General features: G+C 54.8%; 5 protein-coding genes across 5 annotated transcripts; 3 read left to right on the top strand and 2 right to left on the bottom strand.

Annotated features, from left to right (window-relative positions):
- Positions 1-439: 439 nt before the first annotated feature.
- LTHEOB_6695 (Short-chain dehydrogenase/reductase SDR) lies at positions 440-1,377 on the top strand (the record flags this gene model as incomplete). Its single annotated transcript, XM_035515979.1, has 4 exons — positions 440-747; positions 806-913; positions 968-1,124; positions 1,192-1,377. 4 exons carry the CDS (start codon positions 440-442, stop codon positions 1,375-1,377), a joined length of 759 nt encoding a protein of 252 aa, XP_035372730.1.
- Positions 1,378-1,501: 124 nt separating this feature from the next.
- On the bottom strand, positions 1,502-3,733 carry LTHEOB_6694 (Copper amine oxidase; the record flags this gene model as incomplete). Its single annotated transcript, XM_035515978.1, has 4 exons — positions 1,502-2,592; positions 2,643-2,807; positions 2,858-3,206; positions 3,260-3,733. The coding sequence occupies 4 exons, from the start codon at positions 3,731-3,733 to the stop codon at positions 1,502-1,504; spliced, it is 2,079 nt and encodes a 692-aa protein (XP_035372729.1).
- A 2,164-nt stretch (positions 3,734-5,897) lies between these two features.
- On the top strand, positions 5,898-7,715 carry LTHEOB_6693 (Amino acid permease; the record flags this gene model as incomplete). The annotated part of the gene is made up of 5 exons (XM_035515977.1): positions 5,898-6,071; positions 6,143-6,314; positions 6,393-6,497; positions 6,551-6,620; positions 6,674-7,715. The coding sequence occupies 5 exons, from the start codon at positions 5,898-5,900 to the stop codon at positions 7,713-7,715; spliced, it is 1,563 nt and encodes a 520-aa protein (XP_035372728.1).
- A 620-nt stretch (positions 7,716-8,335) lies between these two features.
- On the top strand, positions 8,336-11,813 carry LTHEOB_6692 (uncharacterized protein; the record flags this gene model as incomplete). Its single annotated transcript, XM_035515976.1, has 2 exons — positions 8,336-8,387; positions 8,437-11,813. The coding sequence occupies 2 exons, from the start codon at positions 8,336-8,338 to the stop codon at positions 11,811-11,813; spliced, it is 3,429 nt and encodes a 1,142-aa protein (XP_035372727.1).
- Positions 11,814-12,109: 296 nt separating this feature from the next.
- LTHEOB_6691 (uncharacterized protein) lies at positions 12,110-13,513 on the bottom strand (the record flags this gene model as incomplete). Its single annotated transcript, XM_035515975.1, has 1 exon — positions 12,110-13,513. One exon carries the CDS (start codon positions 13,511-13,513, stop codon positions 12,110-12,112), a length of 1,404 nt encoding a protein of 467 aa, XP_035372726.1.
- Between the last annotated feature and the right edge of the window lie 5,352 nt (positions 13,514-18,865).

Here is an 18,865-nt window from a genome sequence, read left to right as displayed (position 1 = left end):
GATTCATCTCGTGTGGAGATGGAGACGCTACACGTTTGGGGTCCGACAAAATTCCAACGCTTTGTCGATGAACGTTGGGTAACTATGACGATGATTTCGTCGCGCTAAAGTCCGGTACACCCGCAGGGCTTAAGTAATCCGGCTTAAAGCCGACACTCGCTCCATTTGTAAGCGCTAGCATCCTTGCGGCGTGGGAATCTTCAGGATCTTGGCGGCGCGAGTCTGACGGTAATGATGATTGATTCGGCCCCCATTGGGGCCGATTTAAGCGGCGAATACATATTTCGTTTGTCAGCAGATCCACCAAAAATGAATCCTTCTTGTAGGCTTCTGTATATAATAGCCAAGCGGTGATTCTACCACATGAGCTTTATCCTCGCATCCTCAAAGGTGGCAAGCCATCGAATTCCGACACAACCACTCTCAACCTCCACTCAAGATGGCTTCTTACCTCATCACCGGCTCTTCCCGCGGCATCGGCTTTGCTGTTGCAAGCTTCCTTGCGGCTAAGCCCGCTACTGAGATCAGCAAAGTATTTGCTTCTGCTCGAAGCGAATCAGACGGTCTCAAGGAGCTGGTTGCCAAATCTGATGGCCGTGTTGAGTACGTGCAGCTCGACGTCACCTCTCAAGAGAGTGCAAAGAAAGCCGCTAGCCAGGTTGAGCAATCGCTCAATGGGAAGGGGCTTGATGTTCTCATCAACAATGCTGGCGCTATGGTCTTTACTCCCGGAGGAATTCAGACTATGTGCGTAGTCCTTCCCGCTTTTTAACTTTCTTAAAGGACATCAGCTAACGCGTATCAGGTCCGATTTGGATGACACATTCAAAATCAACGTCACCGGTGTACACAACGTGACGTCCGCCTTCATCCCGCTACTTGAAAAGGGAAATCTCAAGAAGGTTGTCAATATGTAAGCTTCGAGCTGTGATTTGTGTACACGCATTAGCTGACTCTTTTACCCAAGCTCGACCACGCTTGGCTCCATGGCCATGGCAAAAAACTACGCTCAAATGCCCGTCCCCTCGTACAAAATCACCAAAGCCGCCCTGAACATGCTGACGGTCCAATACGCATTGGATTTCGCCGAGAAGGGCTTTACCTTCATTGCCGTCTCTCCTGGTGTAAGTGGCCCAAGTCTCATGCATTGTATTCCGGCCTTTTGCTAAAAAGTTCATTTTCAACACACAGTGGATCAATACGGACATGGGTGGCTCTGGCGCCGACCTCACCATCGAGCAGGGCACCAAGGCAGTCACGGACGTTATCTTCCGTGTCGGAAAGGAGGACAGTGGCAAGTTCTTCAACGTCAGCGTCCCCGGCTGGGAGAATGCAACAGGCCTCAACAGGTACGACGGCGGTAATCCGCCGTGGTAAAGCATCACAGAAACACATCACGCCGGCCGTTCAGATCATGAAATAGTAATGCAATACCAACGAGCGTTTGAAGAAAATATAATCAATCCTCTATGAATCAGTCTACCTATTTTTTTTTCAAACTCTACAGGTTGCTTTGACAACACACCTTTCCCCGTGCAGCCAGCTCTTTCTCCTCCGGACCCTTGTACTCTTGACTTTGATTCTTATCCTGCGTAGACGGCGGCACGTCATTGGTCGGATTGAACTCGCAAAAGTTGTACGGCTTGAGATGGATCTGCACAATCTCGGCCGGCATGACAGGGAAGTCCTCCACCCGGGGGTTGTGCGTCAGGCCGTACGTGTGCCAGACAACGATATCGGTGTCCCGCACCACCGGCCTTCCCGGCGCCGAATTATCACGCGGACGCTCGCGGTTATACGGCGACTCCGGATCCAGCCACGACGCAATCCCGTACCCGCCGAGCCCCTGATTCGTATACTCACCCGCCGGAAAGAGCTGACGATCGGCGTACGGCGTGACCCAAATCGGATGCGTCGCGAACTCGCTGCGGCGGGCGTGCCAGGTGCCGGGGTGGGCGAGCAGCATCTGGCTGCGGTGCGGCACGAGCTTGTATCCGACGGGAGTGAGCGAGACGGGGTTAGTGATGGACTCGTTGAGGATCTTGAAGATGCGGCCGCGGGCGACGTCGTCGTCGAGGGGGCCGCCGCGCTCGACGACCGTCTCCTGCGTCACGTAGCCGGTGCCGAGCGGGTTGAGCTGCGCGTCCCACGGCATCGCCACCGAGTCGGTCATGGCGAAGCTGTTGCGGTTCCCGCCGACGGCCGGGTCGATGCGCAGGTTGAATAGGTGCTGGTGGTACGGCGCCATGACGCCGTCCGCCACGCGCGTGCCCCACGGGACCTTGACGTCCTTGGCGATGGGTTGGGTCGAGAGGATGCCCGTGGCGCGCGTTTCGAAGGTCAGTTCGCCGGACTGGTCGAAGTACCACGCGAAGATGTACTCGTAGTTGGCAACGGTGATGATCGTCTGGAGGACGAGCTGTCGCTTGCGCACGACGACGGCGCGGCCCGTACGGTGGTTCGTGTGCTTCCATTGGATGCCGTTGTCGACCTCGTGGATGCAGATTGCATTGGGACGCGGGGCCGGCGTGCCGTCTGGGCTGATGACGCAGCCATCTAGGTACTTGATCATGCCGAGACAGTCGCAGCCGACTGGGGTTGGGTTAGTAAAGAGGCCAATTGGAAAGCACGTGAGCACTCACGCTGAAGGTTGTTGGCGGTAACACCAGCTCCCACGTTGCCCAGGTCGAAGGCGCCCTTGCGGTAGATGGGATTGCGAGGGTCGCCATACGGCACGAACATTTCGGAGAGGGACAGGCGGTAAAAGTTACTCTTGCCATCAAAGGATAAATCGTGTAAGGTCATGCCTGTTCAGCGTCAATACAGGAATCCTCACGGAGCTGCCAATGACACTCACCTTCACGCCAGTTGAAGCCGACGCGGAACCGCCACTTCTCCCACTCGATCAAGTTACCGGCCACAGTAAAAGAAGCGCCCTCAGGTTGCACAACTTGGTACGGCTTCAAGGTGGCTCTGGGAGACACCTTTTGCAACTCATGTGCATACTCAGGCTCAACCGGATCAACATGCGGATGCGGGACATCAGAACCCAAGGGAGTAGTGGTTGCGTCTGACCCAAGAGGAAGCCGTATGATGCGTTTGACTTTCATGGCGCAGAGATCTACTATGACCATGAAATCAAGGGGGAAGGCGTAATGGTTTGAGTCCGGGTTGTTGTTCTTGGGGTTTCGCATGTACATAAACACCTAAGAGAAGAGCGTGTTAACCTCAGATATATGACATTAGAAAGGATGCATACCTGAGTGTGCCTCTCTTGCGTCTCGTGACCATCAACTCCGTAGTCCCAAGGGTCGAGCACTATCGTGGTGTTGTCCAGATTCAGCCTCTTAATTTCTTGCTGGACTCCCTCATCAGCCATGACAACCTCGGCTGCCTGACCCAGTTCTATTCTGTCAACCGGCCCATGGAAGTCCCGTGGAAGTTCCTTGTGGTACACCACTTTCCCGTGGGTCACATCAACTATGCCTTCGAAGAGACGCGGTGTACTCTTGATGTACCAAATCAGAAAGATGCACCTTGGCACGAGCGGAAGTGGCCGCCCTGAATGCTCGGCATCGAGGAACTCGAGCATTGCTTGTTTCGGGGGTTCATCAATGCCCGCCGCCTTGAAATGCAGCGGGATGCCATTGAAGAGGGTCTTGATCGCATCCGCCGCAGATGCGATCTCCTCAGCGGTTGCTGGGTCAAAAGGATGAGGAGTGCCAGCCGACATTTTGGAACAGGACAAGGAGAATGCTCAATGATTGAGTTGGAGATGCATCGTCTTGACAGCCAAGCAGACGCGCTTTTAAGATCATATCCCGAATCGAGCCGAGTTGAGGCGGTAGAGCTGAGTTCCATCTCCACAGCTCAGATCTCGGTCAACAGTGGGGGATATCCGATCTAACGGGTGCCGAAACAGGCGATTTGCCTCTATCAGCTGCGGGCCGAGTCAAACACGTGACCGGTAGCGCGTCACCCCGGCATGACTCGGCCTTTTTCCAACCTCATCTCAGTCGTGCGGGGTTCGGGATAGGACTGCATTCTCTGCATTCCTCCCCCGCCCTATAGCCTTACGGTGAACATGGCGCGACGACGATGGACCAGTCAAGAGGACGGGGTGCTTACCGACCTGATCCGGAGATACGGCGACAAGAGGGGCCGCGAAGGCCGATGGCACGACATCGCAAATTGTTTGCCCGGTCGAACAGCAAAGGTAAGCGTAATAGTCTTTTTAGACTTGGAACTTGTACCTGATTAGTGTTTAGGATTGTCGTAAGCGCTGGTTCCACTCGCTTGACCCATCCCTGCGAAAAGGGCGTTGGACCGAGGAAGAAGACCGCATCCTGCAACGGGAGTTTTCACGCCTTGGCCCTGCATGGAAACAAATATGTATGTGGGAATTGCTTACTTCGTTGTTTGGGTTCTAATTGATCTCGCAGCTCTCCTCCTCCCTGGCCGAAAAGATGACCAATGCGCGAAGAGGTACACCGAGATCCTTGCTCCATCGGTGAATCGGCGTCTGCAAAAGTGGACACCAGAGGAAGATGCCTATCTCCGCACAAAGGTTCAAGAACTTGGTCATAGCTGGTCGATCATCTCAGCCGGGCTCCCCGGACGCCCTCCCTTGACCTGCCGCAACCGATGGCGGGCGCTCTCCAAAAACAAAACTCAATCCCCAGATTCTGGGTCTGTGCCCAATGTGTTGCCTGAATTCTTGATCCCCGATAACGAAAATGATGCCGATGCAGTTCATACTGTTCCTCATCAACAACCTCGCTCCGCTTCGCAGACGGATGCCACGGGGGCAATACCACCACTTGACATCCAGGCTTTGGAATCATTTCTAGATGGAGCAGACTTCAACCTCGATATAGCAGAGTTTGATACCATGCAACCCTCCGACGCAGGATATCAGTCAGCGTTGCCCGACATCTCCCTTAGCGCTTGTCAGAACAATGACATCCCAATGCCTTTTCCAGGGGTCGGAAATGTGGACGAGCACCGGATAAGTGACGCCTGGGGCTTGCATAGTGGGACTGAGCACCTAATCGGCCAGACAAGCATGAACCATAATCAGACGTCCGTGCTCTCGGTGGCCAGTCCGGAGGACCCCGGAAATGCACAATTTGGCTGCACAGCGTTAACTCCGGCCGATTCGTTGGATTCGGCCATGCATGATGCTGGCTACAATGATCCTGCTACATCAACGTCATCACCTGAAGGCTTCACCCCTCCATCATCAGGGTCAGAAGTTGACAGTGGTGCCAATGCTTCTTTGCCGCGGGAACCTCCTGTCGGTGCTGGCCATAGCCTCCACTCGCAGGATTCTTCCACTATGCATGTACACCACCATGTTCACCACCATCATTACCATTATCACTATTATCCATAGCTGGGGAATGGACAGATAGATAATCAGTTTAATCTTACACGGCAGTAGTAAAATCACTTCTATCTGCTATGAGCAGCGCTTGTAACTCCTTTTGATTCCCTGTTTACTTGGCAGAAAAGACGACTCTAGAATACCTCGATGAATAAGAGAGTATGCCCCCACTTCTTGCCACCCTGGCCTAGAGACCACACCCAAGTATATCCTTGATACAACTGCTTCTCATGTCCGTTTATGCCGATCCCCCACAATAACAAACAGCACATGTAGCCCAGTCTATTTGACTCGGCTCACGCTTTTCTCAATCGAGCTTGGGGCGACAGAGGCTAGATTGGCCGCCGTCGCCAATCCGATAACCTATCGCTGGGTAGTCCCGACCGGGCTGGAATCACGTGGGTACTCTATCTCGCCCGCTGAAATAGAGGACAGTGTGTCTTCGAACTCATCTCTCCAGCTTCATCTATCATCCGTTGCACATACTTTCGTGGCTTCATCACTTCCGACCATGTCGTCCGACAAAAAGACCGATTCCAACGATGCAGATAACGGGCTTAAACCGATGCAGTCAGTCGGACAGGGGGAGGTTGAACAATTAGGTGATGGAGAGGGCTCAGTCAAGCCTGTGAATCCAGCTAGGGAGGAGACCGGGCTCAAGAGGGACCTGGCGCAGAGGCACCTTGTGAGTTTGAACCCCTGACCCGGATGATGCTTGATGAGGAGACCTGCTAACGTTGCGCCGTTGGCTTGTAGATGATGCTTGCCATTGGGGGCGTCATCGGGCCAGGTTACTTCGTGGGCATGGGCACAGGTCTGTCCACAGCCGGCCCTGCAGGCCTGCTTATCTGCTTCGCAACAGTTGGCGCTCTTCTCTGGGCTGTCATGCAGTGCCTTGGAGAACTGGCGGCGTTCTTGTCAACCCCAGGTGAGTACTTCATTAGGTTTGCGCACCGCCCCACTTCAGCATGCAGTCCGTCATCAAGACTCTGACCGTATTGCATAGGATCGTTCACGGATTACACCGCTCGCTTCATCGACCCGGCATTTGGCTTTGCGTTGGGTTGGAACTACTGGTTTCTGTGGGCTGGAATTCTCATGGCCGAATACAGTAAGCCTTCCTCGGCAGAAAAATAGCTATAGATTCACGGCTTACACATTCAGATAATCTGAGCCTGGTACTCGGATTCTGGCAGTCAGCTATGCCAACATGGGGCTGGGTGCTTGTATTCTGGTGAGTTCATTCTCCGATATCCGCGCTAGCACAAGAACTAACACACACATCAGGTTCATCTTCCTATCATTCACCTTCCTCGGCGTCTACACATTCGGCGAAGCAGAATTCTGGCTCTCCGCCGCCAAACTCCTCTTCATCGCAGCCTTCTTCCTCTGCGCCATCCTCATATCCAGCGGCGCCATCGGCGGCGAGAAGATCGGCTTCAAATTCTACAAAGACCCGGGCGCCTTCGCCGACGGCGCCAAGGGCGTCTTCAAGATCTTCGTCTTCGCAGCCCTGCAATACAGCGGCACGGAAATGGTCGGGCTGACGGCGGGCGAGTCCGCCAATCCCGTCCGCGACATCCCCAAGGCCATCCGGACTGTCTTCTACCGCATCCTGATCATCTTCGTCGGCGGCATCTTCTTCCTAACGATAACCGTCCCCTACAACGACCCGAACCTCCTGTCCGCCGGCAGCAAAACCGCGCGCAGCCCCTTCGTCATCGCCTTCACGCGCGTCGGCGCGACGGCGGGCGCGCACGTCGTCAACGCCGTCATCCTCGTGACCATCCTGTCCGCCGTCAACGGCGCGCTGTACGTCGGCTCGCGCACGCTGGTCGGGCTGGCGCAACAGCACCAGGCGCCGCAGCTGTTCCGCTGGACCAACGCACGCGGCGTGCCCGTGCCGGCGCTGGTCGTGACGAACGCGACGGGCTTCCTGTCGCTGCTCAACCTGTCGTCGGGCGCGGGCGAGATCTACACGTGGATCGTCAGCATCACCGGCGTGTCGACCTTCATCACGTGGGGGGCCATCTGCGCGTGCCAGATCCGGCTGCGGCGGGCGATGCGCGCGCAGGGCGTGCCGCTGGAGGACTTGCCGTTCCGCGCGCAGTGGGACGGATTCACGCCGTGGTTCGGGCTGGGGCTGTCGGTGTTTTTTATCTTCTTTCAGGGCTGGACGGCGTTTGCGCCGTGGGATGCGGAGACTTTCGTCATGAATTACGTGACCATCGCCATCTTTATCACCTTGGCGGTGAGTTGGAAGGTGTTGAAGAAATCGAAGTGGGCGAGGAGTGAGAGCGCGGATCTCTGGACGGGCCGGAGGTGTTGAGGTACGGAAGAGGCTCCGAGCAAGAGCCGCTTGACCGTGAGTGGGGTGCGGTCCGATCGGTCTCGGATGTTTGCAGTTTGGCTGCAAGGCACCATTGCACGCTTGTGGTGTCTTATCTTTTGGCAAATCACCTACTAGAACAAAGAAGACGTGCGGAAATAGAGCGGGTATCGCGCCACATGGGATTTTCCCCTTGCTTCGCGGCTTACACCGTTTCTTGCGGGGTGTTTGTTGGCATGTTGGTGTACAAGGGTACAAGGGTACATGAGTGGTGCCGGAGCGCGTCCTATTTGAGCAGTGCAAAGCGAGCCGTTACACGACAAGACTAGCGCAGGGCTTATCGTCCCACAAATAAACACTGTTTTGTCTCGCCGAAAAGCTTTTCCCCCACAAGGCAGCAGTGGCATCTTCTGGCCCCGCTTGGCAAAGCAGGAACGGCCAATGGACTTGCCGAATCAAGTAAAAAGCATTGATGTAGACTATTGGGCGGACGCGGCCTGTATACAAGTCTCTCATGACGGGAAAACGTTGTCCGCACATCTGTGGGGGCCAGGGAAATCCTTTACAAAGCCGCGCTCCTTCCTGCCGGAGGAACCGCAGCAGCAGCTCCACATGCCACAATGAGGTCCTTTTTGCAGTGTGTTGCCTGCGCTGCAGCAGTACCCGTTGCCTGTCAGTATAACACCTGACGTCGTGCTACAGAACTAACATACTAGAATAGATGCTCAATGGCAGAACACAACGAGAAGCAGTGTCGAGCACTCGCCCGACACCTTGGTCCAGACTTCGTCGGACGTTCCTGCTCTGACCTCGTCGGATGTCTCTACTTTGACCTCGTCGGATGTCTCTACTCTGACCTCGTCGGATGTCTCTACTTTGACCTCGTCGAATTTCTCTACTCTGAGCTCGTCGAGTGTCTCTACTCTGACCTCGTCCGATATTCCGGCTCAGACTCCATCCAATGTCAACCAGATGAACATCTCGGCAGCCGCCACTCCTGAGCCCAGTACCATTACAAAAACATTGTCCAGAAACGCGACCGTCACCATCTCACTGGCCAATAATTCGATTACGTGGCTTCCAACCGACGTTCCCGTCCAGACCTTTCTCTCGCTCAGCAGCTGCGATGTGGCATGGGGCAATTGGAGTTCATCCTACGGGCAAACATATGAGACGTCCTCCTCGATTTGGGTGGGCGGCATAACTTCCACGTCCCGTGGCACCAACGACACGCCAATAATAACGCTCTGTGATGGTATCCCTCGCGGTGGCGCCTTCGTAGAGTATTTCGGATACAGTTCACAGACGGTTGATCTTGTCACAAGAACGTCCTATGTCACGACCGGCACCGCTGTGCCAACGTGTACTCAGAACTCACAAGACTGTTCATCTCTCTGGTCGTTGTGGAGTGTGGACAAGTCAAGCTGGTCCCAGGCGCACACGGCCACGGATGCTGGCTCCTTCTATCAGGATCCGGACTACTGGGCGCCGAACTGCAAGAATCCCAACTCTTGTGATGAGACCTGCCATCTCTGGGGAAGTGAATATGTGGAATTGTACTACTTCCCGCAGCAATGGACGGAAGATCGCATCTGCGGCCCCAACGCCACTCGAACCGATCCATGGCAAGTCGACAAACGCGAAATCGTGACGGCAACCGTGGGCACCTACACCATGACCTCGCCCACCGCCTACCTCTTCTTCACCACCATGTACGCGCGCGACAGCCTCGGCTACGACGCCAAATCCTGTGGCCAAGACATGTCATCGATCTGGATCCCCGTGCCCCCGGGCGAGCTGTACAGCCTGCCAAACAGCCGCTCGCAGCAGCTATCCCGCACCTTCGACTTCGCCAACCTCGCCAAAACGACCGTGTCGGGCTACGAGATCCCGCTGGTGCCCAGCAGCGCGTACTGGTGGCCCAACTCGTGCAGCGACAACCCGGGCCAGCTCATCAACTCGTGCGCGCCGTCGACCATCCACGACGACTACAAGCCCAACATCCTGTACAACACCCAGATCCAGGACCTGCAGTCGGCCTGGAAGAGCTGCAGCCCGCTGAGCCAGTTTTTCGGGACGTACGCCATGCACGACCCGCCGATTGCTTTGACCACCGCAGGCGGTCTCCTCGCGCCGTCGGCCACGACGACTGAGGCTGAATCGACCAAGCCGGCTGCCACCAGCGCGGCTGCCGAGCCCAGCTCGACGGTGGCCGATCCGCTGCCGACGAACACGAGTCCGGCCACCACGGCGCCGGAGACGGAGGTGCAACCGACGGCGACCAGCGTGCAGCAGGAAACAACAGAGCAGCAGCAACCGACGGCGACCAGCGCGCAGCAGGAAACGACGGAGCAGCAGCAGCCGACGGCGACCAGCGTGCAGCAGACATCGGAGCAGGAGGAGCCTTCGCCGACTGAGAGTGGCTCTGCGGACCCCAGCAGCAGCGAAGGAGGAGATGCCAGTGACCCGCCATCGAGCACTGCCAGCCCGGATCCAGTGACCTCTGACCCGGACGACGACGACTCGGACCCGGTGGATTCTGACCCGGGAGACGGCGACGGCGACTCCGATCCTACGGATTCTGATCCCGGAAGCTCTGACCCTGAGGACTCTGATCCTACGGATTCTGATCCTGGTAATAATTCTGATTCAGGGGGAGACTCCGACCCAGACTCCTCTGACCCAGGCTCCTCCGACCCTGATTCCTCCGACCCTAATTCCTCTGACCCAGACTCGTCTGATCCTGACTCTTCTGACCCGGACGACACTTCTGATCCCGACTCATCCGACCCCGGTTCTTCCGACCCTGACAACAACACATCCGATCCCGGCGGCAGCAGCAGCAGTGCAGACGCAGGAAGCTCTGACCCAGCAAGCACAGCTGCTGCTGCAGGGGAATCCAACTCCAACCCCACCGCCTCAGCCAACCCCTCTGACCCGTCTGATGATCCGTCCGTCGTGACCATCGCCCTCCCTCCCTCCTCCACCGATGATGCCTCAGTAGGGGCCGCTGCCGCAACAGGCGCTGCAGCAGCCAACGGAGCCAGCTCGGCGGCCGTCGTCACCCTCGACGGCACGACGTACACCGCCCTGCCCGGCCAAGACCTGACCCTCACGGAAGCAGGCGGATCGACCGTCGTCGTCAGTGCAGGCCAGGCTGCTACCACGCTTGCCGGCGGGCAGGTCGTCAGCGTCGGTAGTTCCGGCGTCGTGGTGGTTGACGGCCAGGGCGGCGCGACGGCAACACAGGCGTACAGCGAGGCTTCCGGCGGATCGGCATCGGCGTCGTCGGTGGCGGTCGTGACGGTTGGTGGGCAGACGGTGACGGCTGCGGATGGGCAAGGCGTCGTCGTTAGCGGTGGCAGTGGTGTAGGAGGAGCGACGACGCTGACGGCGGGTGGGGCTGCGGCGACGCTGAGCGGCGGGGAGGTGGTGAGTGTTGGGTCGGACGGCGTCGTGGTGGGCGGCTCGACGGTGTCGTACTCTGCGGCTACTGCTGGTGGGCAGCAGGCGAGCGCGACGGGCGGCGTGGTGATCAGTGTTGGTGGGGCCGCTACCACGGTTGACGGGCACACCATCAGTTTGGCGTCTTCGGGTGTCGTCGTTGTGGATGGCACGTCGCAGACGCTGGGCGGGACGGCGGGCTCTGTCATCACTGCTGGCGGCCAGACGTTCACTGTTGCCGGTTCGGCGGGCGGTGCTTCGGGCACGACCGAGGCTGTGCTGACTATCGGCTCTGAGACTGTGACGGCGGTCAGGCCTGACGGTAGTACGGGCATCGTCGTTATCGGAGATCAGACGCTGACGGTGGGCGGAGCGGCCATCACGACTGGCGGTGAGGTGATTAGTGCCGGAACTGACGGCATTGTCGTGGATGGGACTACGACGGAGAGTTTCTCTGGGAAATCATCTACTGCTACCAGAACTAGCAGCAGAGCATCGTCGACGACGAGCTCAACTAGTCGTCGCACCTCGAGCGGAGGGAGCGCGTCCGCAACGGCGACCTCGGGCGGGGACGATGACTCGAGCGCAAGTTCTTTGGGCGGCAGGAAGCTGCTCTTATTCCTCACTGCTGTTGCTGCAGTTCTCTTGAGGTAGTAAGCGTAATGTATGTACAGGATGGACGTGTGGTTCAAACAGAGGCCGCTCCAAACGAGTAAACGAGTAATGTATACGAATGGATAATCAGAATTAGATACAAGTAGTATCAAAGAAAGTGCAAGAGCTTCAACTTCGCAGAGTAAAACCTTCCCATCAATGTCCCGCCCGCCTCAATTCTATTAAGTTCAATTCAATGAAACATAACAGTTGTGCATGAAAAGAAGAAAGCAAAATGATCCGTGCCGCCCACGCTCAAACAAATTTCCCAGTGCTCTATTCTCCACTTACAACACCTACTCGCTGACATCCTTAACCTCCCACATAAGCCTCCCTTCATCATCTCCGGACCCGACAATCCTTACCCTTATCTTATTCCTTCCCTGCCTCTCAAATACCCTTTTTAACTCCTTATCCTTCATATTCGCTACCACACCCGCTCTCCCGCTGCCGTCATATCTCATACAAACATCAGTCACAACACCCTGCAACTGTGCAATGCACTGCCACGCCTCGCTCAACAGCGATCCAGTCGCCTTATTTCTAAAGATCATCATGATGATGCTAACCAGCACCGTATGCGCCGCGAGCAACCACACAAGCGCAGCGAAACCACTCGCGCGGACGGGCATCTGCACGGTCCGGAAGTAAACCTGCTCGACCCCGCGCTCAGGCACGAAATCAAAAGCAGGCATCTGGCCGTAGTACGCAGTGGCAGACAGCGCGGTGATGACAGCACTGAGAGCACGGGCAGCCGAAGCGTTCGTAGCGCGGAAAGCAGCGTTGAACAACGACGCGACGGCCGGGTCGGCAGCGAGCAGGTTATCAGGCGTATAAGTAAAATTATTCAGAACCGCATCGAGCGTATGGCCGGACAGCAGCGTCGAGCGGTTGCCAGCGAGCGGCACGCTGATGCCCGACGAGCCACCGCCAGCCGACGACATGTCAGCCTGGACGAAGGGGCGCTGGAACGGCGGGAGGGAGTGCGCGGGCGGCGCGAGGGAGGCGGGCCGGTCCAGCGCGAGGACGCCGCGGCCCTCGAAGGTGGATTGCCAGAAGCTGCTGTCGTTTGGCTCGGAATGCAGGCCGAGCTGGTGGAGGACGGGGTCCATGTTGAAGCTGCCGACGCTCTCGGTGTCGGAGGGGGCGGTCCAGTGCGGGGACGGCTCGGTGCGGTTCTGCGAGCTGTGCATGTTGACGGAGAGGCGGGCGGCGTCCCAGGGGGCGAAGCAGAGGGAGAGAGAGAGGGTGGAGTTGGCGGATGGGTGGGACACGTCGGTCCATGAGCCGCGGGTGGATGTGTTGGCGTTGGTGGATGTGAGGGCGGAGGTCGAGATGTTTGCTTGGCTGTTGTAGTTGCCGGAAGGGTCGATGATCAAGAAGGCAGTGCCGTAGGTCTTGTTCTGCCTCTGAAAATGGCTGTCGAGTGATCCGATGTATAGATAAGCAACATTGACGCCGATCTGACATATCGACCTCTGGCCTGGACCGGCGAAAACGCACAAGAAACTCGTAGGTATGATCGGCTGTAGGCGTGGGCTGCTTGTGCTGTTGGTAACAGTCCCAGAAATGTTACCGTAAAATGGGGCACTGAGTGTTAATTTATCGAGATCTGGAGCCTGACAGCTCACTCGAGCGTCAAGAACGAGAGCAGGTCCAGTGTGGTTGCGGAGATTTTGCCGAGACTCTGCGTCGGACATTGGCAAGAAAGCTCTTAAGACTACGCCGGTGTCATCCTGGTTGGTTCGTGAGTCATCCACAGGCTCGGTGTATTCCCCAAATGTCGGATAAGATGCAGGATTCATCGTCCACGCAGTTGTACGGGGTATTTGGTTGAACCAAAGATTCCGGCAGTTCTCTGCAGATGGAATGCAGTTGTAGGAGAAATCCTGAGGCAGATGGTTCGTCTCGTTGAAACCTGGCAGGGACCTGAGCTGCAAGTCCGAAAGCAGGATGGTTGAGCTAAACTGCAGGCTGATGCTGGACAGGAGTAAAAGTACCAAGAGTGCCGGAAACCGCAATACTCGTAGTGTATTTCCCGTCCACTCTAGGCTGGAAGCTACTGGCTGCAACATCTCCCATGGACTGGCTCGATAACGGAGAATCGACATGCTCGCTACGTCCGAGAGTCTTACTCCCTCGTTAGCCTCAAGCATAAGTGCGGCTAGCATTGCTGCTGAGATGCTGGCTTGCATATCGACCATGAAACGGACGAGAAGTGTTGTGATAGATACCGATTGGGCGACCTTCTCCGCGGCCACGATATTTTTCCATACTGCTATTCGCTCGGTTCCGAACCATAGAAATGCCAGAAACCCTACCAGGATGGCATTGACAATGGCTGGTCCAACGATGCTGGCGAGGGGAAGTATTTGCGGTCGTTTATGGGAAGGTCGTCGCAATACCTTCCCACGGACGTGCTGGGTAGCGTTGACCATCTCGATTATGGGTTGCATGTCCTCACTTGTACTTTCGATTAGCTCTTTGACAATCTAGGGTGGTATTGCGTAAAGAGGAACATTACCTGTCCAGCCTGCCGCGTTTGGGCCATGTCACCTTTGAGTAAATCAAACGTGATAGGCAAGGCATTACCGCAGCTATCGATATTACAACGCCGAACATTAGGGCAACAAAGGCCGCAACAGCGATGGGTGGTATCCGATGTGAGAAAGCTACCACTTCTCCTGCTAGTCGCTGTGGTGTGTCCGCGCGATCCGTGGAATTCAGGTGTCGAGGTGTCGAGGTCGTGTTCAACGTCAAGTAGTAGTCTGCCTTGCGAGTATCATTCGGCAAATACGCACCAGCGACATGCTCGGGTGGGCATCCTGTACCGCTCTCCTCCTGGCATGGATCCACTCTGCAACACCCACTGTATCCATCCCGAACGGCATTTTGGCAAGTATAGAACAGCCCAGATTTGCAGTCGAGGTCAGGAAATTTGCCATACTTAGAAGCTTTGAAGTAACTTGGCAGCAGGTCTTCCTCATTGCATCCGGTATGGCAAGGGTTTCTCCTGCAGCACCCCACAAATTTTGAGCCTGTCTCGCACACGTAGTAACGCCCTTCGCCGCTCAGGCAGTAAACATCCGGGGTCGAGTCCGTCATTTTGGGTACAGTTTGATCGTCGTATGAGGCAGAGATTGAGATGAACCAGTGCATTTGTGCTCTTATGACCATCACTTTCGTTTTGAGCCTCATCCCATCGAAGATCATTTTCAGCCTTGCTACCTCAGCTCTAGTGGCTTTTTCTTGGAAAATGGAAACATGATCAAATGCGGTGTAAGGATGGCGCATCATCATCACATGTGCAGCCTTCCATCGTTATTGGGGGGTCACATCTTCTGCACTCCGGAATCAACGCAGCCTGATATTCAAAAAGCAAGATGATGCGACCGCTCACCGGTGACTTATCTGAAGATAACCATTGCTGAATTCTTCAGATCGCGCCGGCGGCACGGTGGGTCAAGTGGGCTTAACAATTTGGCAGCCAAGCCTGCAGGGAGTGGAAACCCTAGTACATGCATTGCAGCTACTGTGCTTACACATCTACCCAGCCCCACTGCAGTCGTCAGCGCTTTCAGCTTGACGGTTTCCAATTTGCTAAGAGGACTAACACGAGGGAATTTGGATTTTCGCCAAGAAACTCGCCGAGAAGGTGTTGGCAAATCTAATCAAGCCAAAATCTCAATCGGAGGAGTCTACTTGGTGACACCTACTCTAACGTCTCATACACTATTGAATTAATTCTGCTCATTTACGTAGAGGTGGTCCGCCACATCTAAGAAATGGATCAGCACGTCATCATCCATGGGAGACTATCGTATTTTGTGCAGATGTTCTGCTTATTCAGATGCGTGCAGGCGCCACACAACCACGGATCCTGCGTTCTGGAAGGGTCCTCTTCATCACACTTATTCCATTCCCTGACCATTTTTGGCTTTGGAAAACTTGCTATTGGAGCGCGCTATCAATTTTGTCGTCGATTTCTTGATCATTCGGCTTAGAGGCTGAATATTGCGCCATTTTTGTACAGATCAAGCTAACATTACAGCCAGGCTAGAAACAAGGCTGAACTTCTATCATTTTCCGCACACCATCTCACATTCTTCAGCTCGTAAAGGGGTGTGGCAGCCGAAGGCTGGCTTGAATTTGTTTTTTGGGCATGTCATGGCTAATTAAAGCTATTATTGGGAATTGTACAATTGCATCCGAGCGATAGCTTTGACTGCCTACGTAACTCGAATAGTTTGTTCTGGGGGCCTGTAGTTGCCCCTGTTTCAAGACCCTGTTATTCTTCGCATTAGCCTTCGGCTACGATAACCCTTGGTAAAGCCCTCATTTCAGCAACGGGCCGTTCCGCCGCTAATCGCGTGACGCTTGGCTTGGTGTAACACATGGCGAGTTTTCAGTGCTGCCTATTTCTACTGTACGTACATACATTGTCGAGCTATGAAAAATTTGCGTGACCGTGTTCTCAAGATCCTGTCAAGCTATAGATGTAGAAGAAGCTCTTGGGAGCCATTTCTCGCTCATAGATCGCATGATGCAAGGTGCCATGACGGGACGGACTGTGCTACGTATGGTCGGAAAAGCTAGCACATGGATAATTAACAGATGAAGAGCTTGTAAGGCAAAAAGAGTGCACATGGCCAAATGACGCTCCCCGAGACCATTCCCCTTAAAATGCGACATCTACCTCAAACCTTTGTAAGTGCCTTATTCAACTTTCACGCAGTTTGGATACTAGACAGGTTAAGACAAGAATGGTATCTTGTTTTAACAAATTTGTAAATTTTCCATTTTCTACTGTCATCGTATACCTACATTCTTAGAAAGCGTTAAGCCTATCGTTGATATACGGCCCATGTTTCTTGCATCTTTTTCATTCCTACCATCGCTCCGCTTGGCTCGTTCAATTGTCGGATCAGATAAGCATCCCCAGCTTAAGAAGCGCACACACCAAAACCGGAAATCTCGGATCAATCGTATCTCGGATTGAGACGGATGTGCCTGACGAGCTTGGCGGACGGCCGTGGACGATATTACTGGAGCTGCACGAGTCGCTCGTCATCTACCTGTGCGTACCGCGGGTAGGGGTATTGGTGGGATTGCCGGTGCTGATCGATGCTGCTGCGGGGGTGGTGGGTGGATGCGACGTTCGTGGTTGCATTGTTATTGCGGAGGTGAAGAGATGTAGCGGAGGGTCAAAGAAGTCGCGGAAGAGGACGGCGAAGACAGAAATGAGTACGACGAGCCGCCGGCGCGGCTCTACATGCCCATCAGATGTCGCAAAACCGCACTGATCCAGATTAAGTGCCTACAGACCATGGGCGTTGCCATGCTCTTCCTTCTCCTTCTACCTCCTTTGCCTGCCAAGCTTCGTCAACATCTTCGGCAGCCACGGGACCTATTACAACTACCTGTCAACATACCTTTCGCAGCGCCGCTGGATCGGTATCAGCAGACTGGACCGCGCACAAATCTATGAGCGAAAGCTCGGCGGTATTTCGTTCGTGGCTGCGCTTGCTTGTTGCGGGGACCCGTTGCCCGCGCTACTGCGCCGTTATTTTGTCACTGTTACAGCGTAAAGGAACACGATACTGGAACATCATTTTCTAAGGCACTGTGTGAGCTTAAATTTGATATGAGTTTATCACTGCCTGCCTTTGTTTGATACGATGTTGAGTAGGTATTGAATTCCATAGTGAAGTTGAGGACTCTACCTACTCCTGCATTTCCACGGTAATGTACCTACACGAGTCTCTCCCTTACCGTGCTTCTTCAGCCATAACCTTATGTCATCATCATTTGCGATGCTTGCCTATTTAAGCATAACGTTCGTATCCCCTGATAACAAGCATTGATACTTCAAGATGTGACCCGCCAAAAAAAAAAAAACTACATACAAAAGAGTTCAAACATCATATATTCTCCGCAAAATATCGAACGACTTGGACTCACTCTAGCTGATATCAGTCTGTAATGCCTCTTAACCCCTTCTCATGGGGAATCACGTATTTCGGATCGCGCATCTCCGGTGGCGTTCGATGTTTTGGGGGCTGAATTGCGTTCGAATAGCCAAAAGTCATGCGCTGTGGTTTCACGACCGATAAGAAGAGTTTCATTCGTCAAACAAGTATTTATGAGGCGCGCGTGAGCAGCCATCATTCCCTCAAGAAATCTTTATACGAAGTAAGGCTGGCGCTAATATTTTTAGTTTTCAAGCAATTCCACAGGAGACGATAACCCGATCAATCAATAAATTTTCTCCTGCAGATGTGGACGCAGCAGTGATCAAGTTGCTGCCTAAACCCGCGCGAACCCAAGCTGAGACAAGACCCAGGCGGGTCCCAGGACCTTCCACCGCTGCAACCGTTCTTCATCCGCGATCCATACCATTCCCATCATCCCAGCTCCGTTGGCGCTTGCGCCATCCACCTCCGCACGCCTTCGCGGAATTACTAGAAGCCATTCTTTCACAAGCAACACATTATGGGGGAACGCGCTGGTTTCTTCAGGAGATCCAAGTGCTTTTTTCGCTTCAGACAGCAGCACATTGTAGGAATCCAAAAGGAATTGGGCTGAAGGAGGTGTGGACCCGAAACGGCAAAGAAAATACAGAAACGGAACTTGAGCCGCGTGCAAATCGGGGCGATCAGGGAAAAGCAAAAAGTCAGCCGGACGTCGGAGCAACTGCAGGTGCTTGTGCATACGGCTGGAGCCTGCAGCCTCCATGCAATTGTAAAGCGCGTAGTGCGATCCAGTCAGCCGACCCCACGCGGCCAAGATGGCATCGAAGTCCTCGATGTTGAGCGGTTCGTCTTGGCGTCGGTAGGAGTCGGCCGTCAGCAACACATACTGCGGTCGGAAGACGCAGAACTTATTCAGGATGAGGCTGTGAGTCCCGTTAATGGAAGTAAGGAGAAGCTTGTCGTCGGCGAACTCGAGGTCGCTTCCTGGACCAAAGGTGCGTGCGGGGCTGTTTTTGTCGTACGCGTCTTTCAGTTGTGGCTTTTTGGACAGCACGGGGCACACAAGGAACTGGAACTTGA

Source organism: Lasiodiplodia theobromae (assembly GCF_012971845.1).
Source record: "Lasiodiplodia theobromae strain AM2As chromosome Unknown scaffold_19, whole genome shotgun sequence".
NCBI lineage: Eukaryota > Fungi > Ascomycota > Dothideomycetes > Botryosphaeriales > Botryosphaeriaceae > Lasiodiplodia > Lasiodiplodia theobromae.
This window is presented reverse-complemented; position numbering and strand designations above follow the sequence as displayed.